This window comes from Dama dama, chromosome 24 (assembly GCF_033118175.1).
Source record: "Dama dama isolate Ldn47 chromosome 24, ASM3311817v1, whole genome shotgun sequence".
NCBI lineage: Eukaryota > Metazoa > Chordata > Mammalia > Artiodactyla > Cervidae > Dama > Dama dama.
The window spans coordinates 53,500,644-53,526,986 of record NC_083704.1 but is presented as its reverse complement, the minus strand read 5'-3'; the positions used below and the strand labels follow the sequence as shown (position 1 = coordinate 53,526,986).

Here is a 26,343-nt window from a genome sequence, read left to right as displayed (position 1 = left end):
AATCTGTCATCTTCCCACAGCATAAAGCAGATATTTTTCTTTTCTACTGTTTCAGTGACGGTCCCTTGGGAGTCCCAGTTTTACGTGGAGGTCAAGATCCCTGTTCTAACTCCTCACCCAAGATTCTGTCTCTTGTCCTCAATTATCACTTCTGTTTTACAGTTCCATCTTCATTTCTGGCACCTAGGGATTTCACTAAGAGTTTTTTTACAGTTTACCTGGAATTTGCATTTGTGTGCAATAGGAGAGTTTATAGGTTACCCTGGTTATTCAGCTGGACAGATCTGTGTAACCCCTTCTATATTAAAACCATTTTTTTTCTCTCTCCTTCTGAAATACCATAGATAATGCTTTTCTTCCTACCTCATGGGATACTGTGAGAATTAAGTGATAGATGCAAATAAAATGCTCCGCACAGGCCTAGCGCTCAATAAATAGTAGCCATCTACCTAACTGACCCCTAATATGATGAATATTTTCATCATAAAACACCTATTAAAATTTTAGGGTAATCTTAATGTTTCAGAGTATGAAATTTTAGAAATAGTGACCAAAAGGTACAATTTCTGAGATTTCATTCTCTCCAATTTTATCCTTCTGACCTCAAATAACTTAAGACAACCTCAAAGAAATAAAAATGTTATTTTTATTATTTAAGACAGAACTCTTAAAGAATTAAGTCTGTAAAGGTTCTGATCTGATTGGATTAAAAGCATACACTGACAAACTAAACAGTGTGTGAAAAACCTGGTACATATACATTATAATAATATTCAGTTCCATAACACTTAATAGAATGAAGAAACTATACAGCCAAATAATTTTAAATAAAATTTAGGAAATCATTTAGGTGGCAGATGTCCTACTCAGCTCATGTTCTCCGAATAAATAGATCAAAAATACACTTACATGTGGAACAATTGTCACCAGAATACCTACAGAATGCTGGCAGAAGACCTCAGACTTCCAAAAGGACAAGCAAATCCCTAAGTAACTGGGTAGGACAAAAGAAAAAGAGAGAGAGAAAGAAAGGCAGACAGGACCTGTGCATCTGGGATGGAGCTGTGAAAAAGGAAAAGTTTCAAAACTCGGAAGACCCTTCACTGGCAACGAGATCAGCTAGGACAGAAGGGGAGCTTCAGAGCCTCAGAGGAGAGTGCAGCAACCAGTGTGCAGAGGGCAAAGCAGGGAAAGCCCTGCAGAGACCATCGGCGCCCCCACCCGACCCTCTCCAATCCCAGACGCCTGCCCTTCTGCTGAGGAGGGCAGGGGCTGCATCCTGAGGCGACTAAGGTGTGGTGCACAATGACCAAAGGAGTACGGGAAGAAGCCTGGGCCCACCAGAGAAGCCAGACCTCGTTGTTGGGGGTCCTGTGAGGAAAGGGGTGGGTACCCCATAGAAGTTTCTTTCTCTGCATGTTCTCTCAGGTGGCAAGGCACCAACCTACACAGCCTCAGAAGTAAGCACGAGCCAGCACTACCACCTCGGACTCCAGAGGCAGGTGTGGCTGGCTGGCTAAGGGTCCCAGGACTGAGCTCCAACCAATGCCCCCATCTCCCCAGGAGGCACAGGTAGAGCGCTACCATCAAGGGTCCCACAATCAGGTCATGCACCTGCATAGCTTCTACCAAGGGGATAACAGCCAGCACACACTGAGCAAAGGCTATAAGAACCCAAACCAAAAACAGCCCTCATGCCAAAAAAACAGTAAAACCACACAAGCTACTCAGGGGAAACTCCCACAAATAAACAAACCCTCCAAGACTACAGTAGATAATTATTTCTCCTAAACTCACAGAGTAAGAGAAATATAAAGAACATGAAGAAGCAGACAAACCACTCCCAGTCAAAAGATCAAGAGAATTCCCCTGAAAGAACAAAGAGTAAAACAGACCTCTTCAGTCTAACAGACACCAAGTTTAAAAAGAATGTAATGAAAATACTGAAGGAATTAAGAAAAACTATCAATAGAAATGCAGATTACTATAAAAAGGAACTAGAAACTATAAGGAGGAGCCAAGAAAAATTAGAAAATTTACTTGCCAAGGAGAAAGCTGATCACTGAGGAAGGCTTTCTTATCTCTCCTTGCTATTCTTTGAACTCTGCATTCAAATGTGTTTATCTTTCCTTTTCTCCTTTGCCTTTAGCTTCTCTTCTCAGCTATTTGTAAGGCCTCCCCTCAGACAACCATTTTAACCAAAGAATAGCAAGCCTTCCTCAGTGATCAATGCAAAGAAATAGAGGAAAACAATAGTATGGGAAAGACTAGAGATCTCTTCAAGAAAATTAGATACCAGGGGAACATTTCATGCTAAGATGGGCACAATAAAGGACAGAAACAGTATGGACCTAACAGAAGCAGAAGATATTAAGAAGAGGTTTACGAAAAAGATCTTGATGACCCAGATAACCACGATGGTGTGATCACCCATCTAGAGCCAGAGAGCCGGGAATGCAAAATTAAGTGGGCCTTAGGAACCATCATTATAAACAAAGTTAGTGGAGGTGATGAAATTCCAGTTGAGCTTTTTCAAATCCTAAAAGATGATGCTGTGAAAGGGCTGCACTCAATCTGCCAGCAAATTTGGAAAACTCAGCAGTGGCCGCAGGACTGGAAAAGGTCAGTTTTCATTCCAATCCCAAAGAAAGGCAATGCCAAAGAATGCTCAAACTACCACACAATTGCACTCATCTCACACGTTAGCAAAGTAGTGCTCAAAATTCTCCAAGCCAGGCTTCAACAATACGTGAACCATGAACTTCCAGATGTTCAAGCTGGATTTATAAAAGGTAGAGGAACCAGAGATCAATTGCCAACATTTGTTGGATCATCAAAAAAGCAAGATAGTTCCAGAAAAATATCTACTTCTGTTTTATTGACTATGCCAAAGCCTTTGAACATATGGATCACAACAGACTGTGGAAAATTCTTAAAGACATATGAATACCAGACCATCTTATCTATCTGCTGAGAAATCTATATGCAGGTCAAGAAGCAACAGTTAGAACTGGACATGGAACAAGAGTGGTTCCAAATTGGGAAAGGAGTATGCCAAGGTTGTATATTGTCACCCTACTTATTTAACTTCTATGCAGAGTATATCATGTGAAATGCCGGGTGGGGGATGAAGCACAAGCTGGAATCAAGACTGCCGGGAGAAATATCAATAATGTCAGATACACAGATGACACCACCCTTATGGCAGAAAGCGAAGAACTTAAGTGCCTCTTGATGAAAGCGAAAGAGGAGAGTGAAAAAGTTGGCTTAAAACTCAAACATTCAGAAAACTAAGATCATGGCATCCGGTCCCATCACTTCATGGCAAATAGATGGGGAAACAATGGAAACAGTGACAGACTTTATTTTTTTGGGCTCCAAAATCACTGCAGATGGTGACTGCAGCCACGAAATTAAAATACAATTGCTCCTTAGAAGAAAAGCTATGATCAACCTAGACAGCATATTAAAAAGCAGAGATATTATTTCACAGACAAAGGTCCCTACAGGCAAAGCTATGGTTTTTCCAATAGTCATGTATGGATGTGAGAGTTGGACTATAAAGAAAGCTGAGTGCCAAAAAACTGATGCTTTTGAACTGTGGTGTTGGAGAAGACTCTTGAGAATCCCTTGAACTGCAGGGAGATTAAACCAGTCAATCCTAAAGGAAATCAGACCTGAATATTCATTGGAAGGACTGATGCTGAAGCTGAAACTCCAATATTTTGGCCACCTGATGCGAAGAACTGACTCACTGGAAAAGACCCTGATGCTGGCAAAGATTGAAAGCAGGAGGAGAAGGGGAAGACAGAGGATGAGATGGTTGGATGGCATCACCGACTTGATGGACATGAGTTTGAACAAGCTCTGGGAGTTGGTGAAGAACAGGGAAGCCTGCTGTGCTGCAGTCATGGGGTCGCAAGAGTCAGACACAACTGAGCGACTGAACTGAAGGAGAAAGCTGAGCTCAGGGTAATGAATAGCAGAATGAATAATGCAGAAGGAAGAATAAGTGATCTGAAAGAACAATGGAAATTACCCAAAAGAGTAGACAGAAAATGTTTTTAAAAGTGAAAGCAACATAAGAGACCTATGGGATAATATAAACCAAATCTATGCATAATAGGGATTCTAGAAGGAAAAGAGAAAAGGGGACTGAAAGTGTATTTAAAGAAATTATGGCTGAAAAACTCCCAAACCTAAAGAACATCTGAGAAGCACAGATGGTCCCAAACAAGATGAACACATACCTAATGAGCCCACACCTACAGTAAGACACATGAAAACAAAAATGGCAAAAGTGAAAGACAGAGGAGTCTAAAAATGGCAAGAAAAAAGCAAGGCGTTAATTACAGGGAAACCCCTAGAGACACTGCACCAGAAGAGAGTGGCAAAATATACTCAAAGCCTTGAAAAGAAAAAATCTGCAACCTAGAATATTCCATCAAGCAAAATTATCATTTAGAACAGGATGAAAAATAAAGAGTTTATCAGGCAAGCAAGAAGTAAAAGAACACAGCAATACTAAGCCTATTATCATATAAAAGAAATATGAAAAGGTCTTCTCTATACAGGAAAGAAGCAAGAAGATATAGAAAGATCACAATTGGAAAGTCAATCACTTAAATTAGCCAGTATACAGATCAAAAAGAAAAAAAAAATCCTATTTGAGAAAGTGATGATAAACATAGGAACAGCAAAAGGATAAAGATGAAGATATTTTTAAAAAGACATCAAAATCATAAAATATGGGGAAGGAGAGTCAGGAATAAATTTTTTTTTTTTTTTAGAATGTGGTCAGGCCTGTATGACTATCAGTCTAAACGAAGCAAATAAGAAAGGGTTAACATGTATGAAAAGCAGGACAACCACAAATCAAAAATATACAATAGATTCACAAAAACCAAAAAGAAGAGAACATAAGCATAAAATAAAAGGAAACAAAACAAGAAAGAAAAAAGAAAATGGAACAAAGAATCAATTGGAAAACAAGGTTTAAAATGGCAATAACTATATATGTATCACTAATTACCTAAATGTCAATGAAGTGACTGCTCCAATCAAAAGACATTAAGTAGCAGACTGGATAAAAAAGTAAGAGCTTTGCTGCCTGAAAGAGACTCCCCTCAGGGCAAAGGACACACACAGGCTGAGAGTGAGAGGACTGAGAGACACGTTTTGGGCACACAGAAATGCAAGAAAGGGGGAGTCAGTATTCGCATCAGACAAAACAGACTTAAAGGCAAAGGCCATAAAGCAGGACACTATATAATGGTAAAAGGATCAATACAAGAAGATTTTACATTCCTCAACATATATGCACCTAATATGCGTGTGTGCTTAGTCATTAGTCACTTCAGTTCTGTCCAACTCTCTGCGACCCTATGGACCATGGCCTGCCAGGCTCCTCTGTCCATGGGGTTCTCCAGGCAAGAATACTGGAGTGGGTTGCCATTTCCTTCTCCATGCACCTAACATAGGAGAGCAGCCAAATACATAAAACAAATACTAACAGATATAAAGGGAGAAATTAATGGGAATACAATAGGAGACTTAAACACACCACATACATCAATGAACAGATCCTCTAGACAGAAAATCAAGAAGGCAACAGAAATCAAAAATGATATATTAGAAGAGTTAGACTTAATTGATATATTTCAGGACATTACATCCAAAAACACCTAGATCACATTGTTTTCAAGTTCACATGGAACCCTCTCTAGGACTGACCACATACTAGGGCAGAAAATCTCAACATTAAAAGAAACTATTTCAAGCATCTTCTCTGATCACAATGGCATGAAACTATTAATAGAAATCCAAAGGAAAACAAATGAGAAAATAATAATAGAAATTCACCATGAGAAGAGAAATGAGAAATAAACAATTGCATGGAGACTAAACTCTGTGCTACTAAAAAGCCAAAAGGTCAAAAAGGAAATGAAAAAATAACCTTGAAAAACACAACAATGAAAACACAACCATACAAAATTTATAGCATGCAACAATTCTTAAAGAGACCTTCATAGTGATACAGGCCCTTCTCAGTTTAAAAACAAGAAAAATCTCAAATAAATGACCTATCACCTGCAAGAATTAGAAAAACAAAATCCAAAGTCACCAGAAGGAAGGAAATAAAGATCAAAGAGTAAATGAATAAAATAGAGGTTTAAAAAACAGGGAATTCACTAGCAGCCCAGTGGATAGGACAACACACTTTTACAGGGCCTGGGCTGATCCCTGGTTGGGGAACTAAGATTCCACAACCAGCACAGTGCAACCAAACAAAAACAAAACAAAAAAAGAAACCAAGAGCTGGTTCTTTGAAAGGGTTAAAAAAAAAAATTTGAAAAACCTCTGGCCACGTTCACCAAGAAGAGACAGAACACAAATAAAATAAAAAATGAAAAAGGAGAAATCTCAACCCATACCTGCAGGAATACAAAACAACTAAGAGAATTCTATGAACAATTATATGTTCATAATTTGACTTAACAACCTACAAGAAATAGACAACTTTCTAGAAACTATACAGCCCACCAAAACTGAATCAAGAATAATTTTTTTTAAGAATGAATAATTTGAGCCAACTGATCACTAGAAGTGAAACAGAATCTGTTATTAAAAACAAAACAAAACCAAACCTCCCTACAAAGAAAAGTCCTGGCCCAGGTGGCATCACAGGTAAACTGTATCAAACATAAAAGAACTTATACCAATCCTTCTCAAATTCTTCCAAAAGACTGAAGAGGAGGGGAGGCTCCCAAAGACATTCTAAGAAGCCACCATCACCCTGAGCACAAACACCGAAAAAAAGATATCACAAAAGAAAATCACATGCCAATCTTTGATGAACATAAATGAGAAAAATCTCAACAAAATAGCAACTGAATCCAACAACACATGAAAGATAACACACCATGACCAAGTGGGATGCATCCCACATTCACAAGAATGGTTCAACATATGCAAAGTAATCAATGCAATACACCACATAAACAAAAGGAAAGTAAAAAACCATATGATTATCTCAATAGATGCAGAAAAGGCATTTGACAAAATTCAACATTCATTCATGATAAAAACTTTAATCAACATTGAGTATAGAGGAACAAATCTCAACATAATAAAAGCGATTTCTGACAAACCCATTGTCAACACAATGCTCAATGGTGAAAACCTGAAAGCATTCCCACTAAAATCTGGAACAAGACAAAAAAATGCCCATTCTTACCACTTCTATTCAACATAGTATTAGAAGTCCTAGCCTCAGCAATCAGACAAAGAAATAAAAGGTATCCAAATTGGAAGGGAAGAGGTAAAGCTGTGGATATATGCAGATGACATGATACAATATACAGAAAATCCTAAGGACTTGACACAAAAATTACCAGATCTTATAAATGAATACAGTAAAGGAGCAGAGTACGAGATTAACATGCAGAAATCAGTTGTGTAAATTTCTTCACACTACCAATAAAATATCAGAAAGGTAATGTAAAAAAAATAGCTTCTTTTAAAATCACACTAAAAAGAAAAAACAACCTAGGAATAAGCCTGATCACAGAAGTGAAAGACTGAGAACGATAAAACATTAATAAAGGAAATTAGGAGAAATCAAAGAAATGGAAAGATACCCTATGCTCTTGGGTTGGAAGAATTAATACTGTTAAAATGGCGATACACCCAAAGCAATCTACATGTTGAATGAATCCCTATCAAATTACCCATGACATTTTTTGCAGAACTAGAATAAATAATCCAAAAATTCATATGGAACCATAAAAGACCCAGAATTGCCAAAGGAATCCTTGGGGGAATGGGGAATCAAGAGACATAACTATCCCAGAGTTCACACAACACTACAAAGCTACAGTAATCAAAACAATGTGGTACTGGTACAAAAAGAGATACCCACATCAATGGAACAGAACAGAGCCCAGAAATAAACCCACACATGAAGATTGGTCAACCGATCTTCAACCAAGGAGGTAAGAATATAAAATGGGAAAAAGTCTCCTCAGCAAGTGGTACCGGAAAGGCTGGAGTCATAAATCAATGAAGTTAGGACACAGCCACACATCATGCACACAACTAAACTCAAAACAGCTAAGACTTAAATGTAATTCAGGACACCATAAAACTTCCAGAAGAGAGCACAGGCAAAACATTCTCTGACATAAACTGTACCAATGTTTTCTTAATCTACCAAGGGTTCCTGGTGGCAAAAAATGGTAAAGAATTTGCCTGCAATGCAGGAGACCCAGGTTCAATCCTTAAATTAGGAATATTCCCTAGAAGAGAAAATGGCAACCCACTCGAGTATTCCTGCCTGGAGAATGCCATGGACAGAGGAGCCTGGAGGACTACAGTCCATGGGGTCGCAAAGAGTTCGACACAACTGAGCAACTAACATTTTCACTTTCACCATGGTAACAGAAATAAAACCAAAAATAGACAAATGAGACCAAATCAGACTTAAAAGCTTTTGCCCAGCAAAGTAAACCATAAAAAAAAAGAACAAATAGAAACCCTACAGAAATATTTGCAATGATGCAACCAACAAGGAATTTATCTCCAAAATATACAAACAGTTCACACAACTCAACAACAAAAGACAAGTCAATTAAAAACAAAAAAATGGGCAGACCTTAATAGACATTTCTCCAAAGAAGACACACAGCCAGCCAGTAGGCACATGAAAAGAGGCTCAACATCACTATTAGAGAGAGAAATCAGAACTACAAGGAGGTACCATTTCACACCAGAGATGCGTGAATGGCCATCATTAAAAAGTCTACAAACAGGACTTCCCTTGTGATACAGTGGATGGGAATCCACCTCACAATGCAGGGGACACCAGTTCGATCCCTGGTCCAGGAAGATCCCACATGCACCACAACTGCTGAGCCCCTGAGCCATAGTTACTGCAGCCCACACCCCCCAGAGCCTGCAACAGGAGAGGCAAAACCACCATGAGAAGCCTGTGCACCACAGCTAGAGAGTAGCCCCCACTCTCCACACCTAGAAAAAGCCTGTATACAGCAAAGAAGAGCCAGCACAACCAAAAATAAATAAGTAAATATTTTGTTTAAAAGTCTACAAATAACAAATGCCAGAGAGGGTGTGGAGAAAACAGAACCCTCCTACACTGTTGGTGGGAATACAAATTGATGCAGCCATTACAGAAAACAGTATGGAGGCTCCTCAAAAAACTAAAAATTGAGTTAACAGGATCCAGCAATCCCATTCCTGGGTATATACTCAGACAAAAAGACATATGCATCCCTATGTTCAGAGCAGAACTATGCACAACAGCCAAGACACAGAAGCAACGTAAGTGCCCATCAACAGATAAATGGATGAAGAAGGTATGCTTCTGTTACAACGGAACACAACAGCCATAAAGAAGAACAAAGTAATGCCATCTGCAGCAACATGGAGACAATTAGAGATTTTCACACTAAACGAAGTCAGACAGAGAAAGACAAATAGCATATGAGATATAACTTAATTGTGGTAGCTAAAATATGGCACACAAATCCAGGGAATCTGGCCTTGATGGCCAGTGGGATTTGGTTATAGGACTTCTATAGACTGGGGGAAACAGTCTTGGAGGGCACAAACAAAATATTGCGCACACCAAGATCCAAAGGAATGGAGCAGTGACGAGAGACTGAACCAAAACTACCTGTGAGTGCTGGAAGGTCATCTGTGGAGACATGGGTCAGCAGTATGTGTGATTACACATAGTAATTAAGCTGACAAAAATTAAAGACAAAGATAATATACTAAGAAGAACTGATGCTTTTCAACTGTGGTGTTGGAGAAGACTCTTGACAGTCCCTTGGACTGCAAGGAGATCCAACCAGTCCATCCTAAAGGAAATCAGTCCTGGGTGTTCATTGGAAGGACTGATGTTGAAGCTGAAACTCCAATACTTTGGCCACCTGATGTGAAGAGCTGGCTCATCTGAAAAGACCCTGATGCTGGGAAAGACTGAAGGCAGGAGAAGGGGGGATGACAGAGGATGAGATGGTTAGATGGCATCACCGACTCAATGGACATGAGTTTGGGTGAACTCCGGGAGTTGGTGATGGACAGGGAGGCCTGACCTGCAGCGGTTCACTGGGTCGCAGAGTCAGACACAACTGAGTGAATGAACTGGAACTGGAATATATTAAAAGCGATGGGAAAAAGGACAAAAAAATATACAAGGGAAATCCCACTGGGCTATCAGCTGACTTCTCAACAGAAACTCTACAAGCCAAAAGGGAATGGCACAATATATTTAAATGACGAAAAGGGAAGAAGGTATACCAAGAACATTCTACCCAGTCAGACTCTCATTCAAATTTGATGGAGAAATCAAAAGCTTTCCAGACAAGCAAAAGTTAACAGAATTCAGCACCACCAAACCAGATTTACAATAAATGCTAAAGGCAAGAAACACAAGAGAAGGAAAACACCTACAGAAAACAAACCCAAAACATTTAAGAACACAGTAATAGGATCATACATATGGATTACCATAAATGTAAGTGAATTAAATACAACAACCAAAAGACACAGACTGGCTGGGTAGATGAAAACATGTGCATGTATGCACTTCCACTTACCACATCACTGAGCTTGACCCCTGCACACTATGTAGTTATTTTATATTGTTAACTTAATCATGTTCCTATTATTGCTTGCAACTGTAATTGTTTTATTTTTTTCTGGCTATTGATTGTGAAAACTGATAAATACCTTCTACTTCTGTGATTATGTAATTATTACTTATACCACTGCGTCATAAGTGGTCAACAGAAAAATAATAGAACTCTGTATCAAAGGTACAATAGAAAAAAATGTAATCATTTCTTAAAAATCCAGATTAATGCATATCAGAATTATCTTCATATTTTTTAAACAATACAAATGCCCAGGTATTGCTTTTTTTCCTCCAGAGATCCAGATATGTCTCTAATAAGCAGTCATGGGGAACACATGTACACCTATAGCAGATTCAAGTCAACGTATGGCAAAACCAATACAATGTTGTAAAGTAAGAAAAAAAATAAATAAAAATTAAAAAATAAAATTAAAAAATAAATAAAAATTAAAAAATAAAATATAAAACCAACTGGACTATATGATGATCTTTTACTTTTACCTAGTTTGTTTCACTTTTTCTATTTCATATTCAGTACTCCCATTTCATTTAGTTTGTTTTCCAATTTCTCCACCTCTTTTTATGTTCTTTCTCAAGTCTTTATCAAGAAAAGCTTTCCAATATTTATAATGTTTTAGAAAACTTACGAATTTTTGCCTAAAAAATTCATGACATTCTGATTCCACTTAGAATTAAGAGACTTAGTATTTAGTTTGAGTTAGTATTAACAGAATGCAAGCTTTCTAATTAAAAAAGAGATATGCAACAAGCAACAAAGGTTTACTGTATAGCATAGAGAACTATAATCAATATCTAGTAATAACCTATAATTGAAAATAATAATAAAATATATTAATAATATATAATAATAAATAATAAAATAAATAAAATAAAAATAATAACATCAATAAAAATAAATAATAAAAATATAATAAAAATAATTCTAAAATAATATATGTGTATATGTATAAATGAATCACTCTGCTGTGCACCTGAAACACTGCAAGTCAACTAAACTTCAACAATACATATACAGTGAGAAAAAAATAAATTAAATATAGCACAAATGGCCCTATCTACAAAACAGAAACAGGCTCAGACAGAGAACAGACTTGTGGTTGTCAAGTGGGCACGTGGGAGGATGACAAGGGATAGACTAGGGGTTTGGGGGCAGTAGATATAAACTATTACATTTAGAATGAATAAACAACATCCTAGTGCATAGCACAGGGAACTAGATCCAATCTCCTGAGATATACCATAATGCACAAGAAAATGGAAATTTACATATACATATATAAAAGAATGTATATCTATCACTGAGTCACCTTGCTGTATAATAGAAATTAACAACACGCTAAATCAACTATACTTCTACTAAAAAAAAAAAGCAAACATAAACAAAAAAATAAAACAAAAACTTAAAGGTATTCCAACATCTCAGAAAGTGCAAGCCAGCAACTTTTTTTTAAACAACAGCTAGAATAGAATCAGTTTAGTACCTTATTTTAAAATAAAAAGAAACTATAAGGACATACAGAACAAAAGGATAAACAATGCTCAAGAAAACTCTTCCATAAATATATGGGTTCCCATGTAAAATGTGCAACTATGGGTTCACAATGTCTGAGAAACATAGCTCTAATGAGTCTTAACAGTAGCTCTGTGAAACACCAGTAGCCAACCTGTCCCAAAAATAATGATTTTTCTTTTTTGGCCATGCCCCCACAGAATTCAGGATCCAAGTTCCCCAACCAGGTATCGAACCCATGCACCACACAGTGGAAGCAGAGTCTTAACCACTGGACCACCAGCAAAGTCCCCTAAAATAATGATTTCTGACTCATTAATTTACACTCAGCAGTGCCCACAGAACTGGAAAAGGTCAGTTTTCATTCCAATCCCAAGAAAGGTCAATGTCAAAGAATCCTCAAACTACTGTACAATTGCACTCATTTCACATGATAGCAAGGTAATGCTCAAAATCCTTCAAGCTAGGCTTCAACAGTACACGAACCAAGAACTTCCAGATGTACAAGCTGGATTTAGAAAAGGCAGACAAACCAGGGATCAAATTACCAACACCCCTGGATCATAGAAAAAGCAAGAGAATTCCAGAAAAACATCTACTTATGCTTCATTGACTGCGCCAAAGCCTTTGACTGTATGGATCACAACAAACTGTAGAAAATTCTTCAAGAGATGGGAATACCGGACCACCTTACCTACCTCCTGAGAAACCTGTATGCAGGTCAGGAAGCAACAGTTAGAACCAGACACGGAAGAATGGGCTGGTTCCAAATTGGGAAAGGAGAACGTCAAGGCTGTATATTGTCACCCTGCTTATTTAACTTAAATGCAGAATACATCATGCGAAATGCTGGGCTGGACGAAGCACAAGCTGCAATCAAGATTGCTGTAAAAAATATCAATAACCCCAGATATGCAGATGACATCACCCTAATGGCAGAAAGTAAAGAGGAACTCAAGAGCTTTTTGAAGAAGGTGACAGAGGAGACTGAAAAAGCTAGCTTAAAACTCAACATTCAAAACACTAAGATCATGGCATCCAATCCCATCATTTCATGACAAACAGATGGTAGAAAAATGGAAACAGTGACAGACTTTATTTTCTTGGATTCCAAAATCACTGCAGATGGTGACTGCAGCCATGAAACTAAAAGACGCCTGCTCCTTGGAAGAAAAGCTATGACAAACCCAGACAGCATATTAAAAAGCAGAGACATCACACTGTGCCCACAAAGGTCCCTATAGTCAAAGCTATGGTTTTTCCAGTAGTCACGTATGGATGTGAGAGTTGGACCATAAAGAAAGCTGAGTGCCAAAGAATTGATGCTTTTGAACTGTGGGGTTGGAAAAGACTCTTGAAAGTCCTTTGGACTGCAAGGCAATCCAACCTGATCCTGAATGATCAGGAATTCAGGAATTCATTCCTGAATATTCACTGGAAGGACTGATGCTGAAGCCGAAATTCCCAATACTTTGGCCACCTGATGCAAAGAACTGACTCACTGGAAAAGACCCTGATGCTGGCAAAGATTCAAGGTGGGAGGAGAAGGGGACGACAGGGGATGAGATGGTTGGATGGCATCACTGACTCGATGAACACAAGTCTGAGTAAACTCCAGGAACTGGTGATGGACAGGAAGGCCTGGTGTGCTGCAGTCCACAGGGCCACAAAGAGTCGGACACGACTGAGCTACTGAACTGAGAGATGATTTGCCTACAGTAACAAGCAGGAAACTTTTACAAAGACCAGTAAAAACATTGGTAATCATTTACAAATCTTGTATATACAGATACACTGTTGAAAATGCCTAATTTTCATCATGCTTTTCAAAAGAACTCAACATTAAAACATTTTTCACAGAACATAGATTTCTTTTGGCCTCCCACAACAGTAACTAATGAGAAATTTCTAAATCCAGTCTACATAGTACTGCAAACTATAGCATTAATAACAATGTTATTCTCTAAAATGCATTATATGGTACAATTATGTAATAAATTCTTAATTGTTAAGAAAAATCTATTTCCAGATCTTTTGCTTGGTTTACACATTTAACTATATTGAGACTTCCAGACTGCTTCAGAAGATTAAATTTTTACTATCTAAAGAAAGCTATGTGGCATACCCAATTCACACTGCAAATTCTTAAAGGCAAAGGACAAAATATTTACATTACTTCTAAAATTGAGCAACTAGGTTTTTACAACTCAAGTATACAGTCATTATCAAATTACCATTTTCTGGTTTTCATAGCACTTATTCTTATTTGAAAGTATCAGTTTGTGTTTGTCCATCCAAATGCATATGTAAATATAAGCTCTTACCTTGCTGACAAATTATTCTCAGCACATAACATAAAACAGCACAGTACACCCTTCAAATGTTAACTAAGTGAATATAAAATACCATCAAGAACAGGATAGGCTTCCTCAGAATGGAATGTCCATCACTGGGGAAGACTATTCATCATTAAGAATAACAGTCTGAATTATTACAGAAATGCAAATCAAAATTACAATGAGGGGTTTTCCTGGCGACTCAGTGGTAAAGAATCCACTTGCCAATGCAGGAGACGTTGGTTTGATCCCTCATCTGGGAAGATCTCACATACCAGGGAGCAACTAACACCGTGTGCCCCAACTATTGAGCCTATGCTCTAGAACCCAGGAGGTGCAACTACTGAGCCCACATATACCACAACTACTGAGAGCCTGTGCTCCACAAGAGAAGCCACTGCAATGAGAAGCCCTTGCACAGTAAGTGATGAGTAGCCCCACTCCCCAAAACTAGAGAAAGGCCCACTTATCAACAAACATCCAGCACAGCCAAAAATAAATTTTTTTTTTTAAATATCTTGAGAAAAATGACAATGAAAACACAACCATACAAAATCTATGGGATGCAGCAAAAGCAATTCTCAGAGGGAAATTCAGAGAGATGCAAGCATTCTTTAAAAACAAAAGAAAAATCTCAAACAAGCTAACTTATCACCTTAAAAAATTAGAAAAAAAGAACAAACAAAACCCAAAGTCAGCAGAAGGCAGGAAATAACAAAGATAAGGGAGGAAATAAATACAACAGAGGTTTAAAAAATAGAAAGGGAATTCCAAGGAGCCCGTGCACCAAAACAAGAGAAGCCACGGCAGTAAGAAGCCCAGTGGTCCAGTGGTTAAGACTCTGCACTTTTACTGCCAAGAACCTGGGTTTGATCCCTGGCTGGGGAACTAAGATCCCACAATCCTTGTGGCGCAACCAAAAAAAAAAAAAAAAAAAAGAGAAACCAAGAGTTCATGCTTTGAAATAGTGTTTAAAAAAAAAAAAAACTAACAAACCTCTGGTCAGGTTCACCAAGAAGAAAAGAGAGAACCCGAATAAACAAAATAAGAAATGAAAAAAGAGAAACTCAACCTTAAGAGAAATTTACAATTATATGCCAACAAATCTGACAACCTAGAAGAAACAGACAACTTTCTAGAAACATTCAGTCCTCCAAAACGGACTAAGAAGAAACAATTTGAACAGACTGCTCACTAAAAGTGAAATAAAATCTGTAATTTAAAAAACAACTGAAGAACTTCCGACAAACAAAAATCCGGGACCACATGACTTCACAGGCAAGGTCTACCAAACACACAAAGAAGAATTTATATTGCTCCTTCCCAAATTCCTTCAAAAGACTGACGAGGAGACTCCCAAGACATTGTATGAAGGTACCATCTCCCTGATAGCAAAATCCAGACAAAGATACCGTCAAAAAAGAAAATTACAGGGCTTCCTTGGTGGCTTGGGGGTAAGAATCCACCTGCCAATGCAGATGACATGGGTTCGACCCCTGATGAAGATTCCACATGCCACTAGAGAGTAGAACCTGCCTGCCGTAACTAGAAAAAAAATCTACGCAACAACAAACACCCAATACAGCCAAAAAAAAAAAAAAAATTGAGGAAAAAAAAGAATATTACAGGTCAATATCCTTGATGAATACAGACACAAAATTTCTCCACAAAATATTAGCAAACCGAATCCAACAACAGCTGAAAAAGAGGACATACCACAACCAAGTGGGATTCATCCCAAGGTAACAAGAACGGTTCACCATATGCAAACCACTGTAAAACACCATATAAACAAAAGAAATGTTGAAAACGACGCAATCATTTCAATAGACACAGAGAAAGCATTTGAGAAAATTGATTATCATTCACGACAAAAACTCTTACTGCGGCTTCCGGTGGCTCAGTGGTAAAGAACCCACCTGCCAATAAAGGAGACACAGGTCCAACCCCTGACCTGGGAGGATCCCACAGGCCGCAGAGCGACCAGGCCTATGCACCACAACTGCTGAACCTGTCCTCTAGGGGCCAGGAGCCCAGCTACTCAGTCCATGGGCTGCAACTACTGCAGCCTGCACACCCCTAACCCACACTCCCCAGTAAGAGAAGCCACTGCAACTGGAAGGCCGTAACCACAGTGAGTAGCCACCACTCACTGAAACTACAGAAAAACCTGTGCAGCAATGAAGACCCAACAAAGCCAAAAGTAAAATGATTACATAAATTTTTTTTTAAAAACCCTCTTACCAAAGTGAGTACAGAGGGGAAATATCTCAACATAATAAAAGCTATTTCTGGCTCTCTGGAGTCCTCTGGGGAGGATCCGCTGCGGAACTTTGTGCGAGTTTTGGAGAAGCGAGATGGCACGGTGTTACGACTGCAGCAGTATGGCTCCGGCGGCGTGGGTTGCCTTGTTTGGGACGCTGCCATTGTCCTTTCTAAATATCTGGAAACGCCCGGATTTGCCGGCGATGGGGCCCACGCGCTGAGCCGGCGGTCGGTGCTAGAGCTGGGCTCGGGCACCGGGGCTGTGGGGCTCATGGCCGCTACCCTCGGGGCAGATGTCATAGTCACCGATCTTGAGGAATTGCAAGACTTGCTGAAGATGAATATTAATATGAACAAGCATCTTGTCACTGGTTCTGTTCAAGCCAAGGTACTGAAATGGGGGGAAGAATTAGAAGACTTTCCTTCTCCGCCAGACTATATACTGATGGCTGACTGCATATACTACGAAGAGTCTTTGGAGCCATTGTTGAAAACCCTAAAAGATCTCAGTGGGTCTGAGACTTGTATTATATGTTGTTATGAACAGCGAACAATGGGGAAAAATCCAGAAATCGAGAAAAAATATTTTGAGCTCCTTCAACTAGACTTTGACTTTGAAAAAATTCCTTTGGGAAAACATGATGAAGAATATCGAAGTGAAGATATTCACATTTTATACATCAGAAAGAAAAAATCGAAATTTCCATCATGAAATCTTTAGTCATCTTACCCAGGCCTCTAACAACGTGCGTAAGCTAATAACGTGAATGAAGCATGTGAATACAGCATGGAAGATTGTGTTCACAGATTTTTTCAGCATGTCTTTAGGGATCCGATCTATAGATAACCACCACTGGCTGCCTGCAATATGAAAAATGACTTGACTGACTGCCTACCTGCCAATGGGCCTGAAATCCAACTTAGTTTACTTTTAGCTCCACATCAAGTTCTGCTTAAAAGAAACATTGTGTCAGTCACTCCTCCAATAAAAATAGGTACTGAGGTTAGCCTAAAGTCTGCCAAGAATAATGAAGTAGCATGGTTGGCTTGGAGTGTTTTCAGGAAAATAGAGGTAAGTTGATCCAGTTTCTAAAGAGAGGTATCAGTTACTCTTTAATAATGTTTAAATTCAAATCAGTAAATTTTAATTTGTCATCAAGATAAATTTAAGAGAGGGTTTTAACATTTATACAATGGGTTTTATTATAAGTATCTTCCACTTCATTGTTTTTCAGACAACTTTAATATTTGTGTTCTTTTACTTGAGGAAAAAAAAAACAACAAAAAACGAAAAGACTGTTTTGTGACCAAAGTTCTGTGCTTTTCCTTCACCTTGCTGATTACAGTATAATTTACCCTGTGAATTATATAATAAATTATACTGTGGTCGGTTAATAAAGGTGAAAGTAAGAAGTCAGAGTGCAAGGGGTATCTGTAAAATTTTTTATTTGAGAGTGGAGTGAGAATAAAAGGCCCAGCTTTAGGCTCGTGCATGTATGTGGCTCGTGCACTTTTCCTCATGCGTAGCTCCCAGGAAAATGTGGCTAAATCACTGGTGATAACTTGTTTATATGAAACAGAAAGCTATTTAAATAACTACAAGTGTAGTTCTGTGTACATATACCAAATGATTTTTTTTCTGTGTGGTCTCTGTCTTATGTTATGATAATCATCTGTTCTCAGACTGATCTGTCAGGACTTCCCAGTCGCACTGGTTCCAAAGCATAATAGTAACCAGATGGAATGCTGGTACTTAACAGGCATTGGTGCTAGGTGGCACATTTTATGTGTTAAAATAAACATTGTTTTTGAAAAAAAAAAATAAAAATAAAAAAAAAAATAAAAGCTATTTCTGACAGACAGTCAATATAATGCTCAATGGTGAAAACCTGAAAGCATTCCCACTAAAATTTGGAAGAAGACAAGGATGCCAGCTCTTACCACTTCTACTCAACATAGTATTCGAAGTCCAAGCCTCAGCAATCAGACAAAAGAAAGAAAGAAAAGGTATGCAAACTGGAAGGGAAGAGGTAAAGCTGTCACTATATGCACATGACATGATACAATATACAGAAAACCCTAAGGACCTTCACACAAAAACTACTAGATCTTATAAATGAAATAAGTAAAGCAACAGTAAAGCAACAATCTTAATAAAGTAAGATTAACATTTAGAAATCAGTTGTGTGTAAATTTCTTCACATTACCAATGAAATATCAGAACGGGAATGTAAAAAAATGATACTTTTCAAAATCACACCAAAAAAATAAAATACCTAGGAATAAACCTGACCAAGAAAGTGAAAGAGTTATACACTAAGAACTGTAACATTTCAATAAAGGAAATTAAAGAGAATTCAAAGAAATCAGAAGATATCCCATGCTCTTGAACTGAGAAAATACACATTGTTAAAACAGCAATACTACCCAAAGCAATTTACAGACTGAATGCAATCCCTATCAAATTACCCATGACATTTTTTGCAGAACTAAATTATTTGAAATAAGTAATCCAAAAATTCACATGGAACCGTAAAAGGAGAATTGCCAAAGGAATCCTGAGGGAAAAAAAATCAGGAGACATAACTCTCCCAGACTTCATACAATACTACAAAGCCACAGTAATCAAAACAATGTGGTATTGATACAAAAACAGACATCCAGATCAATGGAACAGAACAGAAAACCCAAAAATAAACCCACACACCTAACCTCAATGACTCTTCGACCAAGGACGCAAGCATATAAAATGGGAATAAGACAGTCTCTTTAGCAACTGGTACTGGGAAAGTTGGAGCTGCATGTAAATCAATGAAATTGGGATACACCCTCACATCATGCACAAAAAAACTCAAAATGCCTTAAAGACAAACATAATACCTAATGCCATAAAACTTCTAGAAGGGAACATGGGCAAAACAGTCTCTAACATAAATCATACCAATATTTTCTTAGGTCAGTCTACCAAGGCAATAGAAATAAAAACAAAATAAACAAATGAAAACTAATGAAACTTAAAAGCTTTTCCATAGCAAAGGAAATCATAAAACAATGAAAAAACAACTTACAGAAGGGGAGAAAATACAGGCTGCTGTTGCTGTTTAGTTGCTAAGTTGTGTCCAACTCTTTTCCACCCATGGATTATAACCTGCCAGGCTCCCCTGTTCATGGGATTTTCCAGGCAAGAATATTGGAGTGGGTTGCCATTTCCTTCTCCAGGGAATCTTTCTAACCTAAGGATCAAACTCAGGTCTCCTGCTAGTAATGTGGATTCTTTACCACTGAGCTACCTGGGAAACCCAAAAACGACATAAACGGCCAGAAAGCACATGAGACGGAGAAGGCAATGGCAACCTACTCCAGTACTCTTGCTGGAAAATCCCATGGGCAGAGGAGCCTGGTGGGCTGCAGTCCATGAGGTTGCTAAGAGTCAGACACGACTGAGCGACTTCACTTTCACTTTCATGCATTGGAGAAGGAAATGGCAGCCCACTCCAGTGTTCTTGCCTGGAGAATCCCAGGGACTGCGGAGTCTGGTGGCTGCCGTCTAAGTGGTCGCATAGAGTCAGACACGACTTAAGTGACTTAGCAGCAGCAGCAGCAAGCACACGAGAAGATGCTTAACGTAACTATTAGAGAAATGCTCAACAAAAGTACAGGAAGGGCTTCCCCAGTGCCTCAGTGGTAAAGGATCCACTGGACCACGCAGGAGACATAGGTTGGAACCCTGATCTGAGAAGATCCCGCATGTTGAACAACTAAGCCCACTCGCCACAACTATGGAGCCTGTACTCTGGAGCTCAGGAGCATAACTACTGAGCTCAGAAGCTTCAACTACTGAAGCCAAAGAGCCCTAGAGGCCATGCTCCTCAACATGAGAAGCCACCACAATGGCAAGCCCTTGCACCACAACTAGAGAGGAGCCCCTGCTTCCCGCTACTAGAGAAAAGCCCAAACAGCAACAAAGACCCAGCAAGGCCATAAATAAATAAATACAAATAAAATGATTTAAAAAAAAATGAAGTATCACCTCACATTGGTCAGAATGGCCATCATTAGGGGAAAAAAAGAATGGCCATCATTAAAAAGTCTACAAAATAAATTCTGGAGAGGGTGTGGAGAAAATGGAACCCTCCTAAATTGTTGGGGAGAATGTAAGTTGATGCAGCTACTATGGAAAACAACACAGAGGTTCCTCAAAAAATAAAAACAGAGTTACCACAATCCAGCAATACCAGTGTGGGCATATACCCAAACAAAAATATAATTCAAAAAGATACATGCACTCCTGTGTTCACAGCAGTACTATTCACACAACAGCCAAGACAAGGAAACCACCGAAATGTCCAGTGACAGACGAACAGATAAAGATGATGTGGTACATGTACACAATGGAATACTACTCAACCATGAAAAAGAATGTAATAATGTCATTTGCAGCAACATGGATGGACCTGGAGATTATCACACTAAGTGAAGTAAGTCTGACAGACAAAATCAAATATACAGTATCACTTATATGTGGAATCTAAAATATGGCATAAACGAACCATTTACAGGCTCAAAGACATAGAGAACAGACCTGTGGTTGCCAAGGAGGGCGGGTAGAGGGAGTGGAAGGACTGGGAGTTTGGGGTTAGTAGATATAAACTACTAACCATAGGGTTGCATGCAGTTGGACTCAACTGAAGCAACTTAGCACACACGCACACATGCATGCATGCATATTACATTAGAATGAATAAACAACAATGTCCTAGGGCATAGCAAGGGAACTAGATCCAATCTCCTGGGATATACCATAATGGAAAAGAATATATATACACACACATATATAAAGAATGTACATATGTGTATAACTGAGTCACCTTGCTGTACAGCATAAATAAACATAACACTATAAATTAACTATACTTCTACTAAAAAAAAAGCAGCAAGCATAAACAGGAAAAAAAGGAAAAAATGAAACAAACTCTTGTGTCTCCTGCATTGGCAGATTTTTTACCACTAGTGCCACCTGGGAAGTCCTAAAGTTTTTCCAACATCTCTAAAGTACAAGCCAGCGAACTTTTTAAATAGCAGTTAGAACAGAATCAACTTAGTAAGTTACAACCAGCTTTTAAATAAAGATATGAAACAAAACTATAAGGACGCATTGCACAAACAGGTAAACAATGTTCAAGAAAACTCTTTCACACATATATTATATGGGTTCCAATGTAAAATTAAGATCATGGCATCTGGTCCCATCACTTCATGGCAAATAGATGGGGAAACAGTGACAGACTATTTTTCTGGGCTCCAAAATCACTGCAGATGGTGACTGAAGCCATGAAATTAAAAGATGCTTGCTCCTTGGAAGAAAAGTTATGACAAACCTAGACAGCATATTACAAAGCAGAGACATCACTTTGCCCACAAAGATCCATCTAGTCAAAGGTATGGTTTTTCCAGTAGTCATGTATGGATGTGAGAGTTGGACCATAAAGAAAGCTGAGCACCAAAGAATTGATGCTTTTGAACTGTAGTGTTGGAGAAGACTCTTGAGATCTTCAAGGAGATCAAACCTAAAGTCAATCCTAAAGGAAATTAGTCCTCTATATTCATTGAAAGGACTGATGTTGAAGTTGAAACTCCAATACTTTGGCCACATGATGCGTAGAACTGACTCACTGGAAAAGACCCTGATGCTGGAAAACATTGAAGGCAGGAAGAGATGGGGATGACAGAGGATGAGATGGTTGGATGGCATCACCAACTCGATGGACATGAGTCTGAGTAAACTCCAGGAGTTGATGATGGACAGGGAGGCCTGGTGTGCTGCAGTTCATAGGATTGCAACGAGCTGGACACAAATGAGCAACTGAACTGAATGTAAAATTACCGCCACCAAACTCTAGGAGTGGGCTGCTGCTGCTGCTGCTAAATTGTTTCAGTCGTGTCCAACTCTGTGTGACCCCATAGATGGCAGCCCACCAGGCTCCACCGCCCCTGGGATTCTCCAGGCAAGAACACTGGAGTGGGTTGCCATTTCCTTCTCCAATGCGTGAAAGTGAAGTCGCTCAGTCGTGTCTGACTCTTAGCGACCTCATGGACTGCAGCCTACCAAGCTCCTCTGTCCATGGGATTTTCCAGGCAAGAGTACTGGAGTGGGGTGCCATTGCCTTCTCCGTAGGACTGGGCTGCCTCAGGCCAAACTACAGGGAGAGAACACAGCCCCACCCATAAGCAGGAAATTGGACTAAAGATTTACTGAGCATGCCCACCAGAACAAGACCCTGTGTTCCCCACAGCAAGTCCCTCCTATAAGAAGTTTGCACAGGCCTCTTATCCTCATCCATTGGAGCACAGACAGAATGAAAACCACAATCACAGAAAACTAACCAAAATGATCACATGGATGACAGCCTTGTCAGTGAAACTACGAGCCATGCCATGCAGGGCCACCCAAGACGGACGGGTCAAGGTGGGGAGTTCTAACAAAACGTGGTCCACGGGACAAAAAATGGCAAACCACTTCAGCATCATTGTCTTCAGAACCCCATGAATAGGGTGAAAAGGCAAAAAGATATGACACTGAAAGAGGAACCCTCCAGCAGGTCAGCAGGTGTCCAATATGCTACTGGAGAAGAACAGAGAAATAGCTCCAGAAGGAATGAGGAAGCTGAACCAAAGTGGAAACGATGCCCAGTTGGGGATGTGTCTGGCGATGAGAGAAAAGGTCAATGCTATAAAGAATAATATTGCATAGGAACCTGGAATGTCAGGCTATTGAATCAAGGTAAATTGGAAGTGGTCAAACAGGGGATGGCAAGAGGGAACATTTTAGGCATCAGTGAACTAAGATAGATGGGAATGGGCGGACTTAATTCAGATGACCATTATACCTACTGTGAGCAAGAATCCCTTAGAAGAAATGGAGTAGCCCTCATAGTAAAAAAGAGTCCAAAAAAAAAAAAAAAAGAGTTCAAAATGCAGTACTTGGGTACAATCTCAAAAACTATAAAGTGATCTCGGTTCACTTCCAAGGCAAACCTTTCAATATCACAGTAATACAAGTCTACGCCCCAACCGCTAATACCAAAGAAGTTGAAGCTGAATGGTTCTATGAAGACCTACAAGACTTTCTAGAACTAACACCAAAAAAAGATGTTCTTTTGATCATAGGGGTCTGGAATACAAAAGTAGAAGATATATCTGGAGTAACAGGTAAGTATGGCCTTGGAGTACAAAATGAAGCAGGGCAAAGGCTAACAGAGTTTTGCCAAGAGAACACATGGTTCATAGCAAACACCCTCTTCCAACAACACCAGAGATGACCCTACATATGGACATCACCAGATGGTCAATACTGAAATCAGACTGATTATATTCTTTGCAGCAGAAAATGGAGAAGCTCTATATAGTCAGCAAAAACAAGACCTGGAGCTGACTGTGGCTCAGACCATGAGCTCCTTAATGCAAAATTCAGGCTCAAATAGAAGAAAATAGGGAAAATCACTAGGCCATTCAGGCATGACCTATATCAAATCCCTTAGAATGATACAGTGCAAGTGACAAATAGATTCCAGGGATTAATCTGACAGACAGCGTGCCTAAAGAACTATGGACGGAGGTTCCTAACATGGCACAGGTGGTGGTGACTAAAACCACCCCTAAGAAAAAGAAATACAGCAGGGCAAAACGGCCGTCTGAGGAGGCCTTACATAGAGCCGAGAAAAGGAGAGAAGCAAGAGACAAAGGAGAAAAGGAAAATATACTAGACTGAATGCAGAGTTCCAAAGAACAGGAAGGAAAGATAAGAAAACCTTCTTAAGTGAACAATGCAAAAAAATAAAGGAAAATAAGAGACTGGGAAAGACTCGCGATCTCTTCAAGAAAATTATAGAGATACCGAGGAAAAATTTCATGCAAAGATGGACAGAAATGGTATAGATACAACAGAAACAAAAGATATTAAGAAAAGGTGGCAAGAATACAGTTACACATACATCTTGATAACCAAGTTATATATACATCTTGATAACCAAGATGGTGTAATCACCCACCTAGAGCCAGACAACCTGGACAATGAAGTCAAGTGGCCCATAGGAAGCATTACTACTAACAAAGCTGGTGGAGGTGATGGAATTCCAGCTAGCTATTTCAAATCCTAAAAGATGATGCTGTGAAAGTGCTCCAATTAATATATCAGCAGATTTGGAAAATTCAGCAGTGGCCACAGGACTGGAAAATGTGTTTTCATTCCAATCCCAAAAAAGGGGAATGCCAAAGAATGTTCGAATTACCACACAATTACACTCATTTCACAAGCTAGCAAAGTAATGCTCCAAATTCTCCACGCAAGGCTTCAACAGTACATGAATGAAGAACTTCCAGATGTACAAGCCGGATTTAGAAAAGGCATCAAATTGCCAACATCCACTGGATCACAGAGAAAGCAAGGAAATTCCAGAAAAACATGTACTTCTGTCTCATTGACATTGTTAAAGCCTTTGACTGTGTGGATCACAACCATGGAAAATTCTTAAAGAGATGCGAATACCAGACCACCTTACCTGCCTCCTGAGAAATCTGCATGCAGGTCAAGAAGCAACAGTTAGACCCAGACATGGAACAAAGACTGGTTCCAAATTGGGAAAGGAGTACATCAAGGTTGTATATTGTCACCCTGCTTATTTAACTTACATGCAGAGTACATCAGAGTACATCATGCGAAATGTCAGGCTGGATAATGCACAAGCTGCAATAACCTCGGTACACAGATGACACCACCTTAATGGCAGAAAGTGAAGAAGAACTAAAGAGCCTCTTGATGAGAGTGAAAAAGGACAGTGAAAAAGCTGGCTTAAATCTCATCGTTCAAAAAACTAAGATCATGGCATCCGGTCCCATCACTTCATGGCAAATAGATGGGGAAAAAGTATCAACAGTGACAGATTTTATTTTCCTGGGCTCCTGATGTCTGCTGACAGTGACTGCAACCATGAAATTAAAAGTTGTTTGCTCCTTGCAAGAAAAGTTATGACACACCTAGACAGCTTATTTAAAAGCAGAGACATTACTTTGCTGACAAAGGTCCATATAGTCAAACCTATGGCTTTTCAAGTATTTATGTACAGATGTGAGAGTTGGACCATAAAGAAGGCTGAGCACTGAAGAATTGATGCTTTTGAACTGTGGTGTTGGAGAAGAGTCTTGAGTGTCCTTTGGATGGCAAGATCAAACCAGTCAATCCTAAAGGAAATTAATCCTAAATATTCACTGGAAGCACTGATATTGAAGCTCTAATACTCTGGCCACCTGATGGGAAGAGCTGACTCATTGGAAAAGACCCTGATGCTGGTAAAGACTGAAGGCAAGAAAAGACCATAAGACTATACCTAACATTACTAACTAAATCTATAATTACTGGAAATAATTATGATCCTGCTATGCCATGATGATACCATACAAGTTCTTCTGCCACTTTAAAGTCAAATTCCCGTCAAACAACAACTCAGAACCACAGAGCCCACATGCTGCAACTAAGGACTGAAGATTCCTCATGC

At 39.1% G+C, this 26,343-nt stretch overlaps 2 protein-coding genes across 4 annotated transcripts in view; one reads left to right on the top strand and one right to left on the bottom strand.

The window, feature by feature from the left end:
* DCAF1 (DDB1 and CUL4 associated factor 1) overlaps positions 1 to 26,343 on the bottom strand; it is a 95,785-nt gene that overhangs the window by 49,465 nt on the left and 19,977 nt on the right. The window lies entirely within an intron of this gene.
* LOC133046168 (protein N-lysine methyltransferase METTL21D-like) lies at positions 7,961 to 19,620 on the top strand. The gene is made up of 2 exons (XM_061129104.1): positions 7,961 to 7,994; positions 16,777 to 19,620. The coding sequence occupies exons 1-2, from the start codon at positions 7,961 to 7,963 to the stop codon at positions 17,502 to 17,504; spliced, it is 762 nt and encodes a 253-aa protein (XP_060985087.1). The 3' UTR covers positions 17,505 to 19,620.

Excerpts from the sequence above, each read along its gene's own strand:
- LOC133046168 (XM_061129104.1), top strand. The coding sequence starts at position 7,961 with ATGAAGATTGGTCAACCGATCTTCAACCAAGGAG. Across the intron at positions 7,995-16,776 it reads ACCGATCTTCAACCAAGGAG|TGAGTACAGAGGGGAAATAT; the intron begins GTAAGAATATAA and ends CTCTTACCAAAG.